This window comes from Cervus canadensis, chromosome 3, assembly GCF_019320065.1.
Source record: "Cervus canadensis isolate Bull #8, Minnesota chromosome 3, ASM1932006v1, whole genome shotgun sequence".
NCBI lineage: Eukaryota > Metazoa > Chordata > Mammalia > Artiodactyla > Cervidae > Cervus > Cervus canadensis.
The window spans coordinates 63916334-63938526 of record NC_057388.1 but is presented as its reverse complement, the minus strand read 5'-3'; the positions used below and the strand labels follow the sequence as shown (position 1 = coordinate 63938526).

Sequence of the window (22193 nt, the reverse complement as noted above, 5' to 3'; positions counted from 1 at the left end):
CACCTTTTCAGAACTTTTTCGTTTTACTGTCATGTAATCTTAATATTGGTTAATAAGTTGACTAATACTGGCATTCTTTGGTTACCTTAGCAGCTGAAGTTCTTAAATGATGTCCAAGAAAGACTTACCTTATAGCAACTTCTGTTTTATATGTAAGGAATAGTTAATATTAGAGTGAGGTTGCATAATACTTGTCCACAGAATCTCCTCCCACCACTTCCAAACACACACACTTAAATACACAGACCTTTCTCCATAACTTGTAAAAGGATCCCTAACTGGTCTATGTGACACAGGGATGAAGGAGCTGAAGACTGATACTCACATTCCCATTATAAGGACAGGAAATTGAGGTATGAAACAGTTGAGTGACCTGATAATGGTCAGGCAGATCATGGACACAGAGATAGAAACATTCCAAGAAAGTGTTTTAAAAAATTCACTAGAAAACCAAGGCATATTTAATGTTAATGGATAACCCAATTACCTTGCTGTTAGTTTTATCTTGGATCAAAATCATTTTCTCAGTGTTAAAGTCCCTCTTTATTTGGAGGCTTAGAAGTAAGTTGTCAGCACTCACAGGGGCGAGGAGGGATGTTCTAGGATAAGTGATGGCAAAATCTTTGAACAATGAGATGTGAGAAGTCATTTTAGTTGCTCATGACTTTGCTCAGACAAGAACAAGTGGAAATCTTCTAAAGATATTTGTATTTTTTCTTCATCTAAATATAATAGGGTAAAAAGCTTACATAATATGCATAAAATAATAAAGCTATAAAATTATGCTACATTACTGCCCTGGTAGGTGACTGGTTATTTCAAATGGAGAGTGGAAAGGGTATTACTTGCTGAAAGTTGTATGATGAGGATGAATAGTGATGAGAAGAGAGTTTACATTGTAAAATTTGTTTTCTATTTAATATCTGACTGGGATTGTTATCTAAGGCAAGTCTTTTTCCCTTTGTGTTTCAGAAAAGTGAAAGTATGCCTCTATTTCCCAAAGAATATATGTGGATATGTTAGTGTTTGGGAAAGGGTGTAATGATGTACAAATTAAAATTGTTTTTTTGCAAGATGATAGATAGAGTTTTCTTGGATGAAGGGTAACTATTCCATGAGTGAAGCCGAGTTTCCTCTGTCAAGAGTGAAGGTGACTTGAGACTCTTGGAATCACTTACAAGTAGCATTTTAAGGAAGCACATCATTTCCTTTGTTCAGAGACAAAACAGTAGGTGTTAGTTCTGTAATAAAGCCGTGTCCCACCAGCAGCACGTGGAGCTTATTTAAACTCAGTTCCAAATTGGCAAAAAGAAAATTATGATTTAGAAAACTATTTAAATTGTGGAACTTCAACTGCATAGTACTTCTTATGATATATTAAAAAAAATCATGTTGCTATATAGATTAGTAACTATACAATCATGTATACTGTACTTTTATTGGTTTGGGGGGGATTTGCAAAGATAATTTTGATTATACTCGATTTTTGCCTAATGAACTTACCTTAGAACCTAAGCCCTACTTAAGAAAAGACCCCACTATAATTTAACATATGTCTGTGATCATAACATAAGGTTTTTCCCTGCAAAGCTACCTTATTCCAGACAACTTATGTAGATCAGGGAGGCAGTCCCTTTAATCTAATTTTAATTTTAAATCAGCCTGTAAAACCAAATTAACGGAATGTTTAAGGTAATGCTTTTTGTATTTTCTGATTTCACCCTTGCACAACTTGGATAGTTTTTGTTGAGGTATCATCAAATGCCTGAAATGAAAGGGAATTAAAAAAATAATAATAAAAAAATAAAAAAAAAAGAAAGGGAGTTTAAGGCCGTGGCTCCCCACCCATACTTAGCTCAGTGGGGTGATCATGGGAGAATCATTTGACTTGATGTTCAGGGTTGGTCCTCACACTGATGATTGCCCAGTAACTACCCTCCTCCTGCTCTCTTAAGCAGCCAACCCCAAAGGATTCATGCAATCTTTGCCTAGGAATCTTCCTGCACAGGTGAGGGGTCTTACCTGGAAATAACACCTGGTGGGTGTTATTACAGACAGAATTTCTGCCGTAACAGACATTTTTAGAGTTGCATTTTGTTGGCAATTTTCCCCTCAAAGTGCAGTAAATATGCATTTGAGAAAATATAATAGGAACTCAGACTTCAGGGAGCCTAATAAACCTCAGCCAGGCAGGACCTATTGTTTGTGTTCATGTTTTCCTCATCTAATGTGGGAATTAGCAGAGGAGAGGGCTCTGAACCACTGCTTTTCTCATGTTTCTCAGGTAGAAGCAGGAGATATTCATGAATTTCTGTTTTCCTTCCTCCCTTTCTCCCTGACCCTTCAGATTTATGAGGAATCCAAGATGAATTTGGAGCAGGAGAGGCCGTTTGTCTGCAGTGCCCCAGGCTGCTCCCAGGTGAGTGTGGGGGGTCCTCTGCTCTGCCCGCAGGGGACGCAGTACCTTCCCACAGGGAGGCACCTCTCACTTGGCCATCATGCCTGCTGCTGGCTTTCCTTCTTATACCGAGATATTCTCACCACCACCACCACCACCACCACCATCGTCATTTTCCACTTTGAATAGTTTGAACTACTTCCCGCCCAGCCTCTGTGATACATTGATGTTGGCTATTTCCCCCCATAACTTTCCCCGGGAAGTAAGCCAGCCGAATCCTGCCCACCAGATGTTCAGGATTGATATTTCAGACTGGGGGAAAGAGGGTGCCTGCTTTGACAATAGCTGCTTAAATTCTGGGCCATTGGATTACTGGTGAAATAGCTCACCATCAGAGACTGAATCTGGTTTTCTTTTGTTTTCCCACTTGAGTAAAATAAAACTCCTAGACTCTTCTAGAACCCACAGTTTTTCTACTTATCTTTAAGAGAGGAAGTTGGCCTGCTGTGCTGGATTAACCCTCTTTTGGCCTCCAGTGGTTCCTATCAAGTGGGTTAGATGTGAGGTTTAGATGAGGTTCTATGTGTAGAGTGTTTAGTGAAGGACCAGCACATTGTTCTCAATTAAGATCCACTGTTGCTATGAAGACTTCAGCTATTACTATACTAGAACCCCTGTCTTTGAAAGAAAGTGGAAACATCCATCATCTAAAATCAGAGTTTGGCATTTTCCCTTTGGAACTTGATGGAGACTTTTTCTACCCTTGACCCTTTGGATGTCTCCAAGTTCTAGTCATTGGAAAATGACTACACATGGTGCTCTCACACCAAGATCTTCACTTTATGGGATAAATAGCAAGCTTAGAACTCAGAGCACAGGCATGTGGGTAGCTATGCTCTTCTTTCTCTAAAATGCCCAGTAGTTTCAAGTGGAATCAAGCCCCATATTTTTGTCTGTTTATATTGTGGGATTGGTGACACAGTATGGAACCATGTCTGTGAGTCAATGAGAGGCTTCGTCCATTAAGGACCCTTTCATTTTATCTCCCCAGAGAGTGTGAGGAGGGTTCTGGAAGCTTCCTGGGGGGAAGATGCCATGGGAACATGAAATGTTATTGCCCTGTGATGCTGCTGGTGACATCAGACACTGGCTAAGAAACCAGCATCCTTTGCTTGGGTTCTAGTAGATTCTGCAAGGGCTTTTGTGTGAATGCTGGTTTTTACTCTACAAATAAGGAAAGCAGCAGAGAGAATTCTTTTGAAATTCAACTATTTGGGGCTGGTTTTGAAGGTCCCTTTGAAATAGGAAACACTGGGAAGACACAGATAGGTTGTTGTAGTGGATAAAATTCTGCTAGACCATGACTCTCCACTGTGAATGTAGAAAGTTCCCTTATCTAAGTTAAAACTGATTTCCACCTAGTTTTCTTAAGGAGGAGTTTTGATAGCCAGAAAAAATCCAGTTATTTGAGTAGTTTGCTTTGCTTTGGCTGTGAAAATGTGTCATTAAGTTTTGTTCAATTTGAGACACTCAACACAGTTTCCAGGGGTCGGCTGTGTAAATAAAACACATGCATCCTGCCCCCACAGAGCTTCTAGCCTAACTGTCATCTGTGGAACACATGATCACATAATCAATTAATTAATGAACTGCAATTTTCCATGAAAGGAGAGCACAGGTTGCCCTGAAAAATATCATAGGGGGTTTTACTTTACTTGGGGGAGGAGAATGGGGTTTCCTCTGCCGAAGGGGCATTTAAGGGAAAGGGATCCTTGAGAGATTTACCAAAAGCCAAAGAAGATTCATGGAGAGTTAGGGTTCCAGGATATTCCAGGGTTGTGAATGGTGGTAGAGAGAGCCTTTAAGGAAGGTTTAGCTGCATCCAGTGTTTGGATAAGTCAGAAAAGTGCACAGTGGCCGTTGGACAGTGTGGTGGAAATTTCCCATTTTCGACCCTACCGACATTTGGGGCTGAATGATTCTTCGTTGTGGTGGTGTTAGGGGGCTTCCCTATGCACTGTTGTGTTCTTGTTTAGTCGCTAAGTTGCTGCCTTTGCGAACTACTTGTTAGTGAAAGAAAGTTTCCATTTGTCCTTGGCCTGGAAAGGCTCAAATAGTGTCTGTGAGTGATAACAAGCTCAATCTCAGTCACAATTCTGCCTTTGTGATGGTGGTAACTAAGAAAATGCGCTTTTAAAGGATTGCTGTTGTTTTAGACACTAATTTGTATCTGACTCTTTGCGACCCCCTGGACTGTAGCCCGCCCGGCTTCTCTGTCTATGGGATTTTCCAAGCAAGGATACTGGAGTGGATTGCCATTTCCTTCTTCAGGGGCTCGTTCTGATTCAGGGATTGAACCCATGGCTCCTGCCGTGTCTCCTGCATGGTAGGCAGATTCTTTAACCACCTAGCTGCTGGGGAAGCCCTCCCTGTGCACTATAGGATACTTAGCAACATTGTTGACCTCTACTTGTTAGATCCCATGGGCACTCCTCACTTGTAACAACCAGAAATGTTTCCAGACATTACTAAATGTCCCCTTGGGGGCTAAGGTGACCCTGTTGAGAGCACACGCCAATGCTTTGCATTTCGGCTTTAACCTTGTTTCTTTCTGGATCTGTTTCCTTTTGGGGGATCACCTACTTCTTGTGATGCTCTCCCTTTCTATTTTAGGTATTGCTACAAGCCATCTTTTCTCCTTCTTGGAATCAGGCAGGGTATAAATAAACAAATGTTACAGACGTGTAGTCACTGGTGTCAGATGCTGCTAGAGCTGGGATAGCGAGAGGCCTGAGCAGGGGCTGTTGGGTTTGGCAGTTGGGTGCCTGCCGGCGACCTATGAGAGAGGAGTCCGGTTGGGGGCCAGATTGGAAGGGATTACCGAGCGAGTGGGTGGTGAGGAAGTGGAGGTGGCCAGCATAGAGGAGTCTTTCAAGAGTGCTAGGGAGTGACGGAAAGCAGAGTGATATAATGGCAGCCAGAGAAGGAGGCAGCTTGAGAAAGGTTCTTTTTAAAGTCAGGGCTCTCCAGGCTGGATTTTGTCAAGGGCAAGGAGGAGTGAGTGTGCTGACTTGAAGGATCACAGCTTGACTGTCCATCCTCAGAAGATAGGGGTGTAGAGGATCCTGTGAAGGAGATGGGGGTGCTCATTTCTCTGAGACAGGAGAGAACGGAAATAGAACCCATGAAGTTAATGCAGATTCTCAGATGGAGGTGATAATAAAGGTTGAAGGGGTGCATTTCAAATGATCTTCAGCTTCAGTGAAAGCAGGTCATTTCCTTGAGAAGGCTGAGTGAACTGACGAAATAGTTGGACAAACATGAGAAATGAGAATTTGCACAGTTTCTTGGTTTTAAGGTAAAATTCCAAGCCTCTTCTTTCAACACCCTCTAAATTTGAATGTGAAGATAAACCTACAACTTGATGTCTCTCTTTAATGTGGAAGTGTTTTTTCTTGACAAGCTGTTATAAAAATATTAGCATCTTTCAATTGAAAAGAAATTAGAATTAAGAATATATAGTGGTTGGTCAGTGATACCAAGGGCCTCCTGGTCGGGTGTTAGGGAATCAGTCTATCATGACATTTACTTTAGCCTCATTCCATAGTCTGGGAACCTGCATGGAGAAGAAAGGATGGCTGGGAATTGGAAATGGAAGTAAGAATGGATTATTAGTGCTTGCACTGTGTTGGAGGTGATGGATGGATTCCCCCACCCTTTTCCCTAATTGGAAAGAACCTTTGCTGTATTAGGAATAGCTCGTAATATCTGGGAGATTTTTGTGTATGTGTTAAATTAACTGTGTATGTGTTAAATTAACTGTGTCCCACAAGTGAGGAGAGACAAGTTTCTTGTGCTCCTTCTAATCTCACAAAGTCCAATGTTAATTTCAGTGTTCCTTTGCTCTCTGCATTAACCATGTTTTAAGTTCCAGTGGCCTCACTCATCTCTGTGTCTGTTGCAGTCTGTACATTTTGGCTATTTACAATTTGCTGCTCTTTTCCTACCAAACATAAAAAAATTCAAGACGTCCTATATCATCTCTTTTGGAAGATTATTATAGTTAATATGAGATATTATGGAAAGGCTCAAATGGTAAAGAATCTGCCTATAATTCAGGAGACCTGGGTTCCATCCCTGGGTTGGGAAAATCCCCTGGAGAAGGGAATAGCTACCTACTTCAGTATTGCGTCTGGAGAATTCTATGGAATGAGGGGCTTGGTGGGCTACAATCCATGGGGTTGTAAAGAGTCAGACACAACTGAGCAACTAACACTTTAACTTTCATTTTTCTTTCCTACAAAATGTAAAAAGAAAATCCAAGATATCCTATATTGTCTCTTTTGGAAGATAATTATAGTTACTATGATATATTATGGAAATTATTTTTAGTATATAATAAGTTTATATTCTATTTTTTCTGTTTATATTCTATTTTAGGCTATTATTTTATGGAGCCAAAAATGGCTGCCCAAATGGCTGCAAATGAAGCCTACTACCATGTGGTTTTTTGGTTATATATTATAGAAAAATTATGATAAGGCTTTTGACAGAAAGACTTTAAGAATTTTAATCTATGTGTCTAAGTCACACATGGTATTGTAACATATTTGATGCAGTCATTCTACTGTGGTGTTAGAGGACCAAGAAAATAGATGATCCTGCAGGAAAAACCCACATGTCATGGAGACTTCTGTGTATTCAGAAATCTGGCATTATCACCATGCTTTGCACCTTCTATACTCTCCAATTTATGTTATACAAATGACAAAGAAATGAATGATATTTAGTTGAAGAACTACTTTTGAAATATTCCAATGAATTTAGCCTAGTGAATCCTCTCATTCCCTTGAATACAAATTATATTATTTGCAGAAAAGATTTCTATTCTAGTATACAATGGTAATTGAAATTTGTAGCCACTATCCTATGGAGCTGGGATGCTCTGAAAGATTTTCTAAATTGTCAAAGCCTAAGAAATATTTAGCAGGCCTAATTGTCTTTTGTTGTATTTTCATTTGACTTTGATAAGTCAAATACTTAGTTAATTTTAGTTATTAAAATGTACCAGTCTGAGTCAGGATAAGCTAGGATCTGTTGCAATAACAAATCAGCTCAAAGCTTCAGTGACTTGACACAGTAAAGACTGATTTCAGTTGCCCAAGCACACATTTCAGTTATAGATTGACAGGACATTTGTCATAATTTTTTAGAATTTGGAAATGCTCTTCATAATCCTCCAGAGATTTAGGATGATTGAGGGGCCACTGTGAATGGCCATGCTAAAAGGGAAAGGATCTTGCCCCAGGAAGTTGATGCTCACATCTGGGTGACGTGTCACTTCCATTCATGACTCAATGGGCAGAACCACTCACATGGCCCCACCCAACCACAAGAGGGCCAGGAAATCTAATCCCATCATATGACCTGAAGCCAGCCAATTGAATACACTTGGGCACAGCATTTTGACAATCATAGTGTCATTCTCTGAAAATTAAAACTAAAGTGTTGGTTTACTACACTGTAGGGATTATAGAACATTAAAAGCAATTTGTCTTGTTACTATATATCATATATATAATTATGATTACTGAGATAATCAGTGTTCAGAGTCTTCATATACAGAAACATAGTATGCAAATGTCATGGGGTACATTTGTAGATATAGAGCAAATAATTAGGCATGACATGTAATTCTTTCCCAAAGAAAGAATGTGACATAAATGCACATGTGCTTGCATAAAATAATTTGTCATTTTACTTACCAACCATGCTTTCACACTTTTTCAGAACTAACCTTTTGTTTTGCCTGTCACGTTTACAATGCTGAATAAATCTTTTTCTCTGTGATGGCAAATATTTATTATAAAACTGAATGGCTCCTCTCCTCTCTCCCTTTTTTATTTTGTCTGACAGCGCTTCCCAACAGAGGACCATCTGATGATTCATAGGCACAAGCATGAAATGACTTTGAAGTTTCCCTCAATAAAAACAGACAATATGTTATCAGGTAAGGAGCCATCAGGCAAAGAGGCTTGGGTGAGCAGATCGCCACACAAGAGATACTTGTTGTGCATAGCAGAATGATTTTCCAATGGCAAATTCTGAGCCTTGAAAATATACATTTCTAAGGTATAGCTGAGACTTAAAATAATGGTAAGAAGAAATGTAATCAGCTAATGTAGTGTTTACTAAAATAATTGGAGCTCTGTGACTTCTCATTTTTCTGTAATGTGAAATATTTATTGCTATGAAACTTGGATCCATGTATTTTTTCAAAAAAATCACATACCTGTAATTACTCAAGCAACAAATATTAATTGAGCATTGGTAATGCACTCTGCATAAAAAGCAGAGACATTACTTTGTCAACAAAGGTCTGTCTGGTCGAGGCTATGGTTTTTCCAGTGGTCATGGATGGATGTGAGAGTTGGACTGTGAAGAAAGCTGAGTGCCGAAGAATTGATGCTTTTGAACTGTGGTGTTGGAGAAGACTCTTGAGAGTCCCTTGGACTGCAAGGAGATCCAACCAGTCCATCCTGAAGGAGATCAGTCCTGGGTGTTCATTGGAAGGACTGATGTTGAAACTGAAACTCCAATACTTTGGCCACCTGATGCGAAGAGCTGACTCATTGGAAAAGATCCTGATGCTGGGAAAGATTGAGGGCAGGAGGAGAAGGGGACGACAGAGGATGAGATGGCTGAATGGCATCACCGACTCAATGGACATGAGTTTGGGTAAACTCCGACAGTTGGTGATGGACAGGGAGGCCTGGCGTGCTGCGATTCATGGGGTCTCAGAGTCAGACATGACTGAGCGACTGAACTGAACTGAACTGAATGCATTCTGCACCATTCTGAGTGCCATGGAGCCTCAAAGATTGATATGATTGATTACTATTTTTGAGGACATCATAATGTAGTGTGCATGTGTGTGTGAAAACTTAGCTAAAACAGAAGACTGTCCATGATAGGTATCAAAAGAGCCTTGTAAGGGAGAATGCTATGTGACTTTAGTAGAAGGAGCTCTCTTTCTGGTTGAACTAATCAGTGAAAGTTTCCTTAAGAAACAGTACCTGCTTCATAATTAGGAAATTAAATGAGATAATGATGGAAATATAGCGAGTACTCAACACATGTGAGCAGAAATAAATAAGGCTAATCTATCAATTAATTGCCTTTCTGTCCCATTTTGACAAAAGAGTGCCAGGAGTAAGGAAAAAGTGCAAGGAGTGAGAAAACTTGAATTCTAGTCTGGCCAGATGACCTTGAGTAAGTTGGTGAACACTTCTGGGCTTCAGTTTCCTTTTCTATAAAATGGGAATGATTTTTATCTGCCCAGATACAATGAAAGTATTAAGTGAAAGTATTTCATGAGCCCAACCAGGGTAATTAAAGCATTTCCTATTGCCCTTCTTAGGCTAGAAATAATTTGTTCAAGCCACTGACTCCCTGGCATTGTGAAAAGAGTCACACCCATGAACATGTTTTAAAAAGATTTCAGAAGAGAAACTGACTGCCCAGGCAAAACTGGCTCCAATAATTGAGCATTTCTATGGCACTTAAATTTTACAAGTATTTTATTATCACTATTATCAGTAAACCCTCTAAGAGTTTTGTCAGACAGGTTATTATTACAACCCACATTTTACTGAAGAGGTGGAGGGACGTGGGAGAGGGAGCAGCTCTCCCAAACTCTCCAGTTCAGTTCAGTCGCTCAGTCCTGTCAGACTGCAATCCCAAGGACTACAGCATGCCAGGCCTCCCAGCAGGGCAGAAATAGAGCCCCTGATCCTGCACTTCTAACCCTCTGACCTGCACCAGCTACTGCACTGTCAGGCTTCCTCAGCAGATACACATGATCAAATACTTTCAGTGATGGGACCGTCCACACATGTTCGCAGTCCGGCCCGTAATTGTTAATAGTGCAGATGTACTGCAGTTTGGAAGACTCTTGAGTTCAAAGGCAACCTTTTCCCTCAACCATCCCCCCACACCCTTCCCAATACCTCTCTCAGTCTGTTTGTTTTCATTGAACTAGCTGGCTCTTCAGAAACAGCTTTGTCTTTCCTTAAGTCTAGAAACAGAGATGCAGAAACTCAAATTTCTAAGAATTATGAAAGCTTAGAAGGATTAGGAAGGGTGGTCTGTTCTTTTGTTTTGATCATTTGTTAAGTTCTGTAGAGTCACATGTGGTGTTACCTTACAGTTCGACAATGAACATATATATGCAAATAACAAGGCATTAGACTTTGGAATCCCCAGTATTTTAAAATAATAAGTTCACCCTTTATTTTAACCCAAACAGGATCCTTAAAATAGGCTGCCTTGGGGTAGGGAGTGGTAGGTGAGTGTGAGGGTGCTGTGCTTAGTCTCTCAGTCATGTCCGACTCTTTGCAACCCTATGGACTGTAGCCCGCCAGGCTCCTTTGTCCTTGGGATTCTCCAGGCAAGAATACTGGAGTGGGTTGCCATGCCCTCCTCCAGGGAATCTTCCCAACCCAGGGATCGAACGCAGGTCTGCCACATTGCAGGCAGATTCTTTACCATCTTTTGCTCTCTCAGGTTTTATGTTGAAGCTGGTAGGAGGCCACTTCATACTCCCAATGAAATTGAGTGCTAAATTTTAAAACGTGCTCCCCACGCTGCATGTTTGTAATCGTGCAGAATTTTCTTGCTGGAACAGAATGCAAAGCTATCCAGTGCAACTCCAGGGGTTGAGGTCAACTACACATCATATGTCAATTTGTCCACAGTGAATTGTAATAGGCTATTTACTGGGTATTTTTGCCTTGCTATTTTTTCTCAAGAAAGTCTTTATACATATTTATCTCAAACACAGTTTTAGCATACTAGATTATGATTGTAAAAATGATTGAAATTTTACTTGTGTATATCTTGATTACTTGGATTTGAATTTATCAAAAGTTTCAGAATATATTTTTATTAAAATATGTTCATTAAGATTTTATTTCTTAATGTCCCTTAAGCCTATTTTGTGGCCTCTCATAAAGATTAATAATTTTGTATAGCTTGAAATATAGTAAAAATAAAAATAGTATAAATCAAATCTTATGTCAGTGAGCATCATCAGGGCAAAAATATTTAAGTTCCTCCTGGGTTATTTTTTTTCAAGCAATATTCAATTATACAAAATTTTATTTCAAATGAATGAATTGGAGTTTGACATATATTAAGGAGATAATGTGTGGTAGGTATGTTTATCACTGATTTCAGGATATCTGGCTAACCTAAATTTTTGTAAAATCACTTCATCCTTCATTAATTGCAAATATTGCAGTTAAGGAAGTTATTAAGATACCACAGATATATTCTTCATGGATAAATACCCAAAGAATTGTAAGATTTGAAATAATTTCATAGCTTTGCCATAGAGCCATTTTATTTAGGGCAGGTAGAATTTACTACTCAAAATGACTGTAAACAATCTTTGACACACCACAAGTCAGGATAATAGCAGTGGCAGTCCTGGTGTTTTGTTAAGATGAGTCTGCTCTTATGGATGGAGAGTAAACATAAAGCCTTTCTTTCTAAGGGGACAGTACTAGTAAGGACAGGAATAGGGGTGGTGATGTTGGATTCTGAGGGCAAAGACTTCCATCCCCTCCCACCTTGGTCCTTCCACCCTTATTTGGGCCATATGATACATGTTCAGAGTTCCTGATGTGATCAGGGGCATGAATCATTCCCTTTAGCTGTTCTTAATCTGATAGGTGATAATTTCTTCATGAGGGAAGTAGTGATATTGATGGTTTTTAGGTGCCAAGTTTGAGATGGGAATCTACTGAGGACAGTACACTTCCACACACAGGTTGCAAAACTACCAACTACCACATCACATCAGATCTATCTGGTTTGCAAATGATGATCAAATTTCGGTATTAAAGATACTGAAGCATTAGAAATATGTGTTTGGGTCTACGTTAATGGTTTTATGGCTTTCCCCCATCTTGCCCTATCAAACATCCCCACCTTCGTTTTTTACAGGGTTCCCAGGTTCTGCACAGGGGAAAAACAGAATAGGAATCAAAGTGCAACTTTGTAGCTGATCAAATAATAAGCAGATAATACTCTAGATGAGAACTCTGTGTGTATGTGTTGTGTGTTGTGGAAATAGGGTAGAAATATTGACCTAGAAGATGATTGGTTTTGTTTCATTAAAGGGAAGGTGAAGTTCAAGAGTATCACAGACCTTTCCCAAAAGGTAAAGCCCTATCAACACTCAGGTGGGAAACCTGAGAAAGAGACACAGAGACTGCCTTTAAATGTCCAGTCAGTTCCCCCACTAGACATCTTAATCCGATTAATGCTGCAGGCAAAGGGGCTGTGCTTGCAGAGAAGTTAGGACAGGCACCCGCTGAGGTGTAGAAAGAGGATCTGAAGCTGCCCCTTCACCACCATTCATTTATTTAACAAACATGTGATGAGTGCCTGCAAGGATCCTATTGTGTTGGGTGCTGGGAATGTGGCATTGAACCAGAGAGATGAAGTTGCTCTTCCCTAAAGCTGACTTTACGCTATTGAGAGTGGGGAGGAAGAGAGAGAATAGACAAACAAGACAAAAAACCCCCTGCCCCCAGATAAATAAATACGAAAATATCCGTTAGGGACAAGTACTCTGATGAAGATGAAAACATGATGGTGTGACAGTGGCCAGCAGGCAGGCTATCTGAAGGGAGGTCAGGAAATGCCTTTTCTGGATGGGTATGGCATTTCAGCCAAGACCTGGTGTTCAGTACTCCAGGCTCAGGGATTCTTTCTCCCTGACCTCTGAGTGTGGTGGGGCTGGGAGTGGTAAAACCCCAACACCAGAGGCGATGCAGCTGACTGTCTTGCCCTGATGCACAGAGGAGAGGTGAGAGAGACTGGCTTCTTCATCTCATCTTCCTTGTAAAAAGGACACTATAACCCTTCAGGACCCAGCTGAGATCTGGATTAGGTCTAGAAGTACAGCCTAGTTCCAGACTCAGAACCTAATTCTTACTGTGGAGAAAGCAAAATGTTTTCAATGAAGTAGAACTGTTGTTTCCAAGAGGCTGTAATCAACCAGACAGTCTCAGAATCCGAATCTACTGCCCATGGCTCTTTGCTGTAAACCCTATTTAATAATCCAAGAACATTCTAATAGAGAAGTCAGAGGAAAGGTGACATATCACTGCAAATTCTTTTTGGAATGAACTGGGATATAAAAAGTAAATAAATCACACACATGCAAACACACACACATGCACACACACATGGCCCATACTTCCCTTCTTTCTTTTCCATCAGTGGTAATTCACTATGGAAATCAATCAGATCTTCATGGAACAGAGGGTGGTGGAGATGGCTTGCACCAGAGGGCAGCATGATAATAGCAATAGCTACCATTTATTGCCGTATTTTATGCCAGTAATTGTGGCCTGCCCCTGCTTTATATACACTGTCATTTAATCCTGGCCACTCTTTTTTTTTTCCCCATATGAGTGAAAAACATCAAGAGGATGAGCAATTTGTCCAAAGTCCCTATCTATATTTTTCTTACTATATATCTAGATTTGGTGAGATATACATATTATTTTTAGCATATTTCAGCCTGAGATTTATGTTTGGATATAAGTCTATGAACTGCTTTTTATTATTGATTTATCTCTTCAGTAGTCATCAAATGGAAAGAAGAGTCAAACATTTTTAGAAGGAAATTATAACAATGCATTAGCATTTAGAGGAGTGAAGAGTTGTGTTTTTGAATCAGATTTTCTCATCCACTGTGATAAGTTGCTACTGGCATCTAGGCCATGTCAGCTTGTTATTCATGTTTTTAATTGGTCGAGCAAAGTAGAATTTTAAAAATTCACCTGAATATGTCAGAGGCCTGATTGAAAGTCTCCTTCTATATATGAAAAATTGACTTCTAGTCTATTTAATCTGGAACCCAACCCCTTTTGACAAACAGTGTAGGAGAACTCGGGCAATTAGTGACTAAGTGCAAGCATTAAGCTTTGGATTCCACTATGCAGGGCAGCTTTTGACCCCTTCATTTACGTGGCCAGCAAAGACGTGGTTTCACAGTGTTAGTAACACTTTTTAGTGGCTTAGCTTCTCTAAATGGAATTAAAATTGTGACTTAATGGCTGTTGGAACACTTAGGGTTAGGCCATGGCTGATAGTATGCAGTTGTGGAAAATATACTTGTATTTTTGAATCCATACTGCTGTCTTCTGGAATCATGTGTTGTAAGAGATGCCTTTATCAGAGCGTGCTCTGGTTGACTCATACCCTCTCTAAGGGTGTCTAGTCCACCAGCTCTCTACCTTGACAGTAAATGGATTGCAGCATATGAGCCAAGAGTGTCAGAGTGTGTCTTACCTCTTACTGATCTGGATCACCCCAGTCCAGGTCAGTTTTTAAGTATCCCACAGCTATTGTTAAAAGCCAGAGTTGCTTTGGTTTGTCCTATGGGAGCACTGCCTCTTGGGACAGATGTCAGTGTCACCAAGAGGACCCTATTGCTCCTATTGTATATTCACACTCAATAAAAGGCACATTTATTGCAAAGAAGCCTGTCTAGAATTCTGTGGGATTCTGTCAGTTGTTACTGATTATTGCTCTTATGAAGGATTATGTATTTTAAGATTCATTTAATGTAAACTTTCTTAACTAGAACTCTATTAAAATGCAGGTAAGGGATAAGAATATTTCAAAGAAAGCATTGGTTGAAAAATTAGAGGGATAAATCTGATTATAAAAAGAATATTAAAAATCTCTAAGAGAGATGCCTTTTTTGAGAACCCTCTTACCAAAATAGATAGGCTACTTCTAATATTTTTTTCTATTGATTTGAGCAGCATTCTTAAGGAATTCCATTAAGCCACATTTTGTTGGCTGAAATTGAGTCACGTAAATTATAAAAATGCATTGGCTTTAAAAAAATACCCTACAGTTAGAATGGTCACTAATTCAAACTGATCTTTCTTATAACTGGTCTGAATAAGTGAGGCTTTTATAGTATCAATTTAATACAGAATGATATAAAATTACTTTATAGAGTCCTTTAGTAATACAGTCACTGAGACTATCAGACCAATAGGAAAAAAATTTTGCTTAGGTGACTCACATTTTTTCTCTTCTGGTATATGATGGGAAACCTGCTTTTCCTTTCTTCTTAAATTGATGACTTGTCACCTTGCCTTTTTTATCATTAAAAAAATGAAGCATAGACAGACATATAACTCAAACATAGCTCTGAAACTGAATAATGTAGCAACCTATTATTAAATGTAAAGCAAACTAAACACTTTTTTAAAAGAAGAATTGGGTTTCATGCTTTAGCTTTGTGCTTGTCATTTAGGCTTTGGAATAATCATACTTGCTGGGACTGAAGCACCTGATGGTAGGCAGGCTATGGATTGATTGAAAACTTAGTGAGTTGCTTTTTTCCCTAATAGTTCTAGCCATACCCTTGTGGTCCTTCCCAGATGAGATGTAATGTGATGCGGGATTTTTTATCATAGAAATGATGGGTAAATTCCTAACTCATAATGCCACATTTGTGGTCCTTTTCCTGGCAGATAGGCAAATAGAGCCTCTGCTCTATTGGCAAATGTCCTTTACCGAGCTATTTACAGAGGCAGTGATTTTATGAGAAGATGCTCCATTTTCAAGAAATAGACTCATCATTGCAGGAAGGGAACTAGATACTGAAATATGACAAACTTTGCAAAAGATATTTTATCCCTTTTGGTGCAAATCTTTCTTGTCTGGTTGGTAAATATATCCCCAAGTATGCTTGAGAGGAGTGGAAGAGGCTAAGATTTCTTGCTTGCACTGGCCCTGGGTGTCTAGGTCTCCTGAGACCTTGGCTTGATGTGCTCTTTGTAGACTGAGAAGGTGGCACACAAGCTTCAGCTCCAACGCGGATTTACAAAGGTTATAGCTACAACTCAGGAGCACTCAGACTCAAAAACTATGAACTTTTAGTTTGAGATTTGGGATTGAGAGTCTCCATCTTTCATTCAGATGGTCCCCACTGGAGTGAAAGCACTAAGAGAAAGGAGAGCAGAAGTCCTTAAAAGATCATGTCAACTCTGAGTTCCGAGTGGAACCAGTTCCTGGAGGTCCTTGGAGTGTAACTCATCACTACTGAACACACCTTCGATATTATCCACAGATAGAGCATCAGTCCCGGTTATTCAGGACGTAGAAACTGCTGCTGCTATAGATAACTGGTGCATGCTCTTGGTTCTAAATAAGGCATAGATTACAGGAATTTTAACTTTGGCCATGGATATTACTCACTTATTTCTGGTCTGATCTCAGCTGGAATAGTTACTTGACAAGGCATTCATGTGGCCGAGAAACTCTGCCTCTTTTATTTAAGCTGCTGATAGATTTAGCTGTTCCCTCTTTTGAAGATTTGCACATTTCCTGGCTTACTTGGAACTGGTACCATGTGGGATCAAAGATGACTTGAGACCCTGTATTAATTCTAATAAATGTTAAAACAAAAGTTAAGCTCCATTTTCTGGTTCCTGTTGTAACTGGAAAGAATAGCTCATTCACAAGAAGAGAATGAATTAAATATTCAGAACAGTGTGCCTTATCTATTCCAAATGTGGATATAGATAAACGTTTTGCCTTCCCGTCACTCTTATCACACAGCAAAGAAAGTCACATTTGGTAACAACTCTGGGGCCCTCCTCTGGGCCTTTGGTTCCGGGGAGGAGGGGGCCAGCTGTCTTTTACTGCCCATGACCCCTCTTGTTCCACAGCTTTGTCTCCCTATTGCTGCAGAGATGTTCATCATGATGGATGTGCTGTTGCTACCCGTGCCATGCTCCTTCAGTCTCCTTTGTTGATGTATGTGGGTGAATGTGGGTATCTGGGAATAATTTTGCTTTAGCGAAGATAGAAAACATCCCTCAACTTTGCTTGGGGCTTGGGTCCCCAAATGCCAACCTGAATTCAATTTTATGGACCATCTCATGAACTTATCTCAGAGTTCAGGAGTCTTATAGCGCTTCTAGGATTACTATTCTCTCTACCTAGAATCATGGCCCTCAACTTGTAAATCTCCAACATAGGAGCTTAGAGAAATAAAAGGAAAAATAAAACCTGGCAAACTAAATTCCTATTGATGACAAGTGGTCTAATATTTCAGTTCTGTGATACTTTCTCAGGTTTTTTTAGTCACAAAAATGTTTTTGCTGGATAGTGAAAAGTCTGTAGGCTTTTAGTGTGGTAGTGTAGTTCTATTGCGTGAAGGATATAAACGATTCCAAGATATTTCAGAAGAACCAAGGATTGTTAGCATTGTTCATTACCAATACAATTATATGACTCCATTTCTAAATGGGGTCCAAGGTGAGTTTCAGTTTCCTTGTAAGTAAAATGGAGGAAGTAATTTTTACCTAATGTGGTTGGTGTGAAAATTAATGAGATGATGCAACAAAATACTTAGCAGTATGTTTGGCATGGAACAGTGTGAAAGGATTAGTTACTCAGTCTTTTCCGACTCTTTGCGACCCCATGGACTATAACCTACCAGGCTCCTCTATCCATGGAATTCTCTAAGCAAGAATACTGGAGTGTATTGCAATTCCCTTCTCCATGGGATCTTCCTGACCCAGGGATCGAAACTGGGTCTCCTGCATGGTAGGCAGATTATTTACAGTTTGGAATGGAATAAGCACCTGATAAAGGTATAGCCATACACACGAACACACACACACACACACTTTTATTTCCGCTCTCAGTTCTTGTCCACTTACACCCTCTGTTTATAAAACTCTGTCTAGCCCTTACTCTGGCCCAATTTCTAGTATTTAACCAGTTGTTACTGATGTTCCTGTCCTACTCTTCTTTACATGGTCATATGTATCTTTGACCTACTACACTGACTTTCGAAGGGAACCCAGTTATGGTGGTGATTTTATGATTCAAACCTTGTTTGAAAGATGATGAACATGTCCAGAGAATGTAGGTAATTTTCCCTAAATCACACGAGTATCAAATCTAGATTTCTGAGTTGTCAATGTTGTCTTTTACTCGTGTCCCCAAGACCTTTGGACCTATGAGGAGAGTCTGGACAAAGCATGGGATTTAGATTGAGAAAGGATTATGGTCATAGGTAAGAGAGGACTTAATAGTGATAAGATGGTTATAAATCATGTGACCTTGTGCAAAGTACTTATTTCTCCTGTTTTAAAATAATATGTACCCTGCTTACCTCATAGGATCTTGTGAGATCTGGTTTCTAGACAATGTGGGTGAAAATGTTTGTAAACTGCAAAAAGCTGCATAAATACCAATTTTATTATAAACACATAACACTGTGTGGTATATATAACTGTTATAGATACGTATGAATATGTAGGTATATGTGTGCATGCGTGCTAAGTTGCTTCAGTTGTTGCTAAGTTGCTCTTTGTGACCCTATGGACTGTAGCCTGCCAGGCTCCTCTGTCCCTGGGATTCTCCAGACAACAATATTGGAGTGGATTGCCATGCCCTCCTCCAGGGGATCTTCCCAACCCAGGGATCAAACCCACATCTCTTACGTCTTCTGCATTGGCAGGAAGATTCTTTGATGCTAGCGCCACTAGGGAAGCCCATGTAGGAATATATGTATAGCTTAATAAATGAATGTACTTTTAATAAAAACCATTTTTAGCAAAACCCAATCCTTTGCATATCTTTTATCTGTGCTGTCCAATTTATAATCATCTGTGGTAGGCTCTCCATGTACTGCAAAGGGAGCTCAATATCTTGGAGGTTAGATTAAGAATGGGGAAAAATGCAGATAGATATTTTGTTGCATTTGAATCCAAGTCAACCATTTGGGTCCCTAACAGGTAGGAAAGCCCCATGCCCATAGTGTATCAGGAGACATTGACTTGGAAAGGCTCATTAAATGGAAATATCAAGTCTTTTTCAGCTTCATAGATAGTAAGATTATTCTTTGACTTTCAGTGGATAATTTACTAAAATTAACTACTCTCTTTATGATTTAGAAAATGAAATAGATTCTAGTTTCTGGTCATATAGGAATATATAAAGAGAATGCTGAAACTGCAATTTCATTGCAACTTGGGGACCTTCTGCAGTTGACTGGTGTTGATGACTTAGAGGACTGTCCAGAAAGAGATTTGAGGCTGAACGTAGATCGTCGGACAAGTGTTGTAATCCATCTAGCAGTGTCTGCCATAGATTCAGATGGGAATAATGCATGTACATAATGGAAATAGCACCAAGCCCTTGGTTATAATGCCAGGGTTGCTGCATCTACCCAGAAGATCTTGAATAAGACCCTTAATCACTCAGAACTTCAGTTTTCTTCACTTGCCAAACAATCGACATGGCCAGACTTCCCACTGGGAAGTGGTCCTCTCTGGTTTTTTTAATCTTCTGTTACTGAGAGAAGTGCAGTTAACACAATTTTATTCTTGTTCATGCAAGTATACTTTTACTAGGAATATAACTATCTTTAACAATTACAAAAGTGTGATTCTACCCTGCTTACCTGTAGGATCTTATGAGACCTAGAGTCTAGAGAATGTGTACATAATATTAAGACACAAATAGTGGCTTCAGATCCTCCAGTTTTTGAAGTAGTAAACTCTCCAGACCATCAAGAATATGAAAGAAATTTTATTCCTTTTAAAATGTCTTCTCTGAACATTCTTTTGGCTATAGCAGAGGAAAATAAAATTAATAATTATATTTTTGAGGGATGGAAGCTGAATGTGTTTGTCTTGGAACCATTCATCATCCTTCTGTGACTCTCAAAATGAGAGAGAGAATTGCTAAATCTTTATTCTCCATTAAGAAAAAGGAATCAAATGCGTACTTCCCTCCTTTCATTTAATATAAACATTTATTAAATATTTTATCCTCCCAGCTTTCTAAAGTCAGGCTTAACCTTGACTCTAGATTTTTTTTTTTGCCTTATTTTAGCAAAATTGTTTTTTCCAATTAAAAAATTGTACACATTGCAGCATGTATTCAAATGATATGAACCCCAGAAAGTCAACAGTGGCATCTCCTCACCTGAAGTTTTCCAGAGGGAATCCCTCATGTGCTGCAGGCTTCTTCTACACATCATTTTCTTTCTCTGGGCTTTATGGTTTTATTTTATTCCATATTCTAATTTTATGTAAAGGGCTGGAAAGTTACGGATGGCCACTCGGCATCATCATTAAGGCTAGTGGAGGGGATTAGTGAATTTAGGTCGTGCTTGCCATTGGCTTTTGAGGAAAAGATCCCCTGTCTAATCACTTGGTCTTTGTTTTCAGATCAAACTCCAACCCCAACGAGATTCCTGAAGAACTGCGAGGAGGTGGGGCTCTTCAATGAGTTGGACTGCTCCCTGGAGCATGAGTTCAGGAAGGCTCAGGAGGAAGAGAGCAGCAAGCGGGTAGGTTCACCTGGATAGATGCCTGGACAAGTGTCTCCTCTAGCACCTGCTAGACACGTCTGTGTTGAAACTAGGTGGCATTGCGTGTTGGGTGATGTGGCTCTAAAACAGCATTTTATCCATTTGCAAGTGCTTTACGTGTTTTTTTTTTAATGGATGAATCTCTGGTTGTGGTAGAAAAATCATGGGAAAAGTAGATTATATGAAATATGGAATTCAAGCCAAAAAATTATCCTGATTTTTTTTTTAATTGGAGGATAATTGCTTTACAGTGTTTTGGTGGTCTCTGGCATACATCAGCACGGATCGTGATTATTCTTGACTTGAGTCAGATAAACTCATGGAATTTTCCATTCAAAACTAGTTGTTTTACTTTGCTGAATAATAGCAAGATTTCCATGGGTGGTAAGTGCAGAAGACAAGGACCAGAGGGTAAGATGACAAGTGAAGGATCATAGCAGTAGGAGAGAGGATTTCATCTGATCTTGACCCAGGCTATAACTGTCTGATTTCTGTCATCTTCCTGGTGTCTGTCTACCACATTTCACGGTTCCTTCTTGGTCATATTATCGTGTATTTGTTGTTGTTGAAATAACAACAATAAGTGAAATAGGTTCACTGTAAGTGTGCATTATTTGTTCTTACAAATGTAGAAAATCTACTTTATGAATCCCTCCAGAATATACTGTTTTTTTTATTGTAATGTTGTGCCTGCATTTAAAAATCACTGTATCAGATTAAGGAAAAGAAATGGAGGCACAAGTAAATAAGATAATGAGGCTTTTTAGTATTTTTTAGTTTGTTTTTATAGACCATTATTGAATGCCCACAATGTACTAAACAACAAATTAGACATATCCCATGACCAGAGACTTAAACTGTGAAAGCTGGTTGAAAGGAGGTACCAGCTACACTGTAATAGATTCTGAATTTCCAGCTGTTCCATCCGGAGAAGAAATTTTAAAAGGCTCTGATATTTCTCTAAGTGTTTTAAAACCTTTGAATCTCCCCCTATGTGAAATTATAATAATCCCTCTCCACCAGATTTTTCATGTCACTTTCTCTCATCACAATAGCCGAGGGTCTATATTCAGTCTGTACTGCTTTAGGAAAAGTCCTGAAAATAGGTTATAAGAGGGATATAAAATCTCAAGCAACTCATTTTATTTATGATTAGTTATTCATACTTGACCATCTCCTACCTCCCCAGCCCCAACCCAATGAAAGGCCTTTTTTTTTTTTTCTTTTTTTAAAACAAACACTTATTTAGCACTTATTTGCCAGATGCTGTTCTGAGTACTTAAAATTTTTAAAATAAAAATAGAAGGCATGCATTCTATATTTCATTGCAATAGAAATAGATTTTTAAAAACCATAAAA

At 39.3% G+C, this 22193-nt stretch overlaps 1 protein-coding gene across 3 annotated transcripts in view; it reads left to right on the top strand.

The window, feature by feature from the left end:
• Positions 1-22193, top strand: part of CREB5 (cAMP responsive element binding protein 5) — a 431120-nt gene that overhangs the window by 74372 nt on the left and 334555 nt on the right. For all 3 annotated transcript variants that reach the window (XM_043463321.1, XM_043463320.1, XM_043463319.1), the window contains exons 2-4: positions 2348-2419; positions 8315-8408; positions 20692-20813. In XM_043463321.1, coding sequence (XP_043319256.1) covers positions 2366-2419; positions 8315-8408; positions 20692-20813 — 270 coding nt within the window. In that variant the 5' untranslated portion in view covers positions 2348-2365. The remainder of the gene's footprint in view (positions 1-2347; positions 2420-8314; positions 8409-20691; positions 20814-22193) is intronic.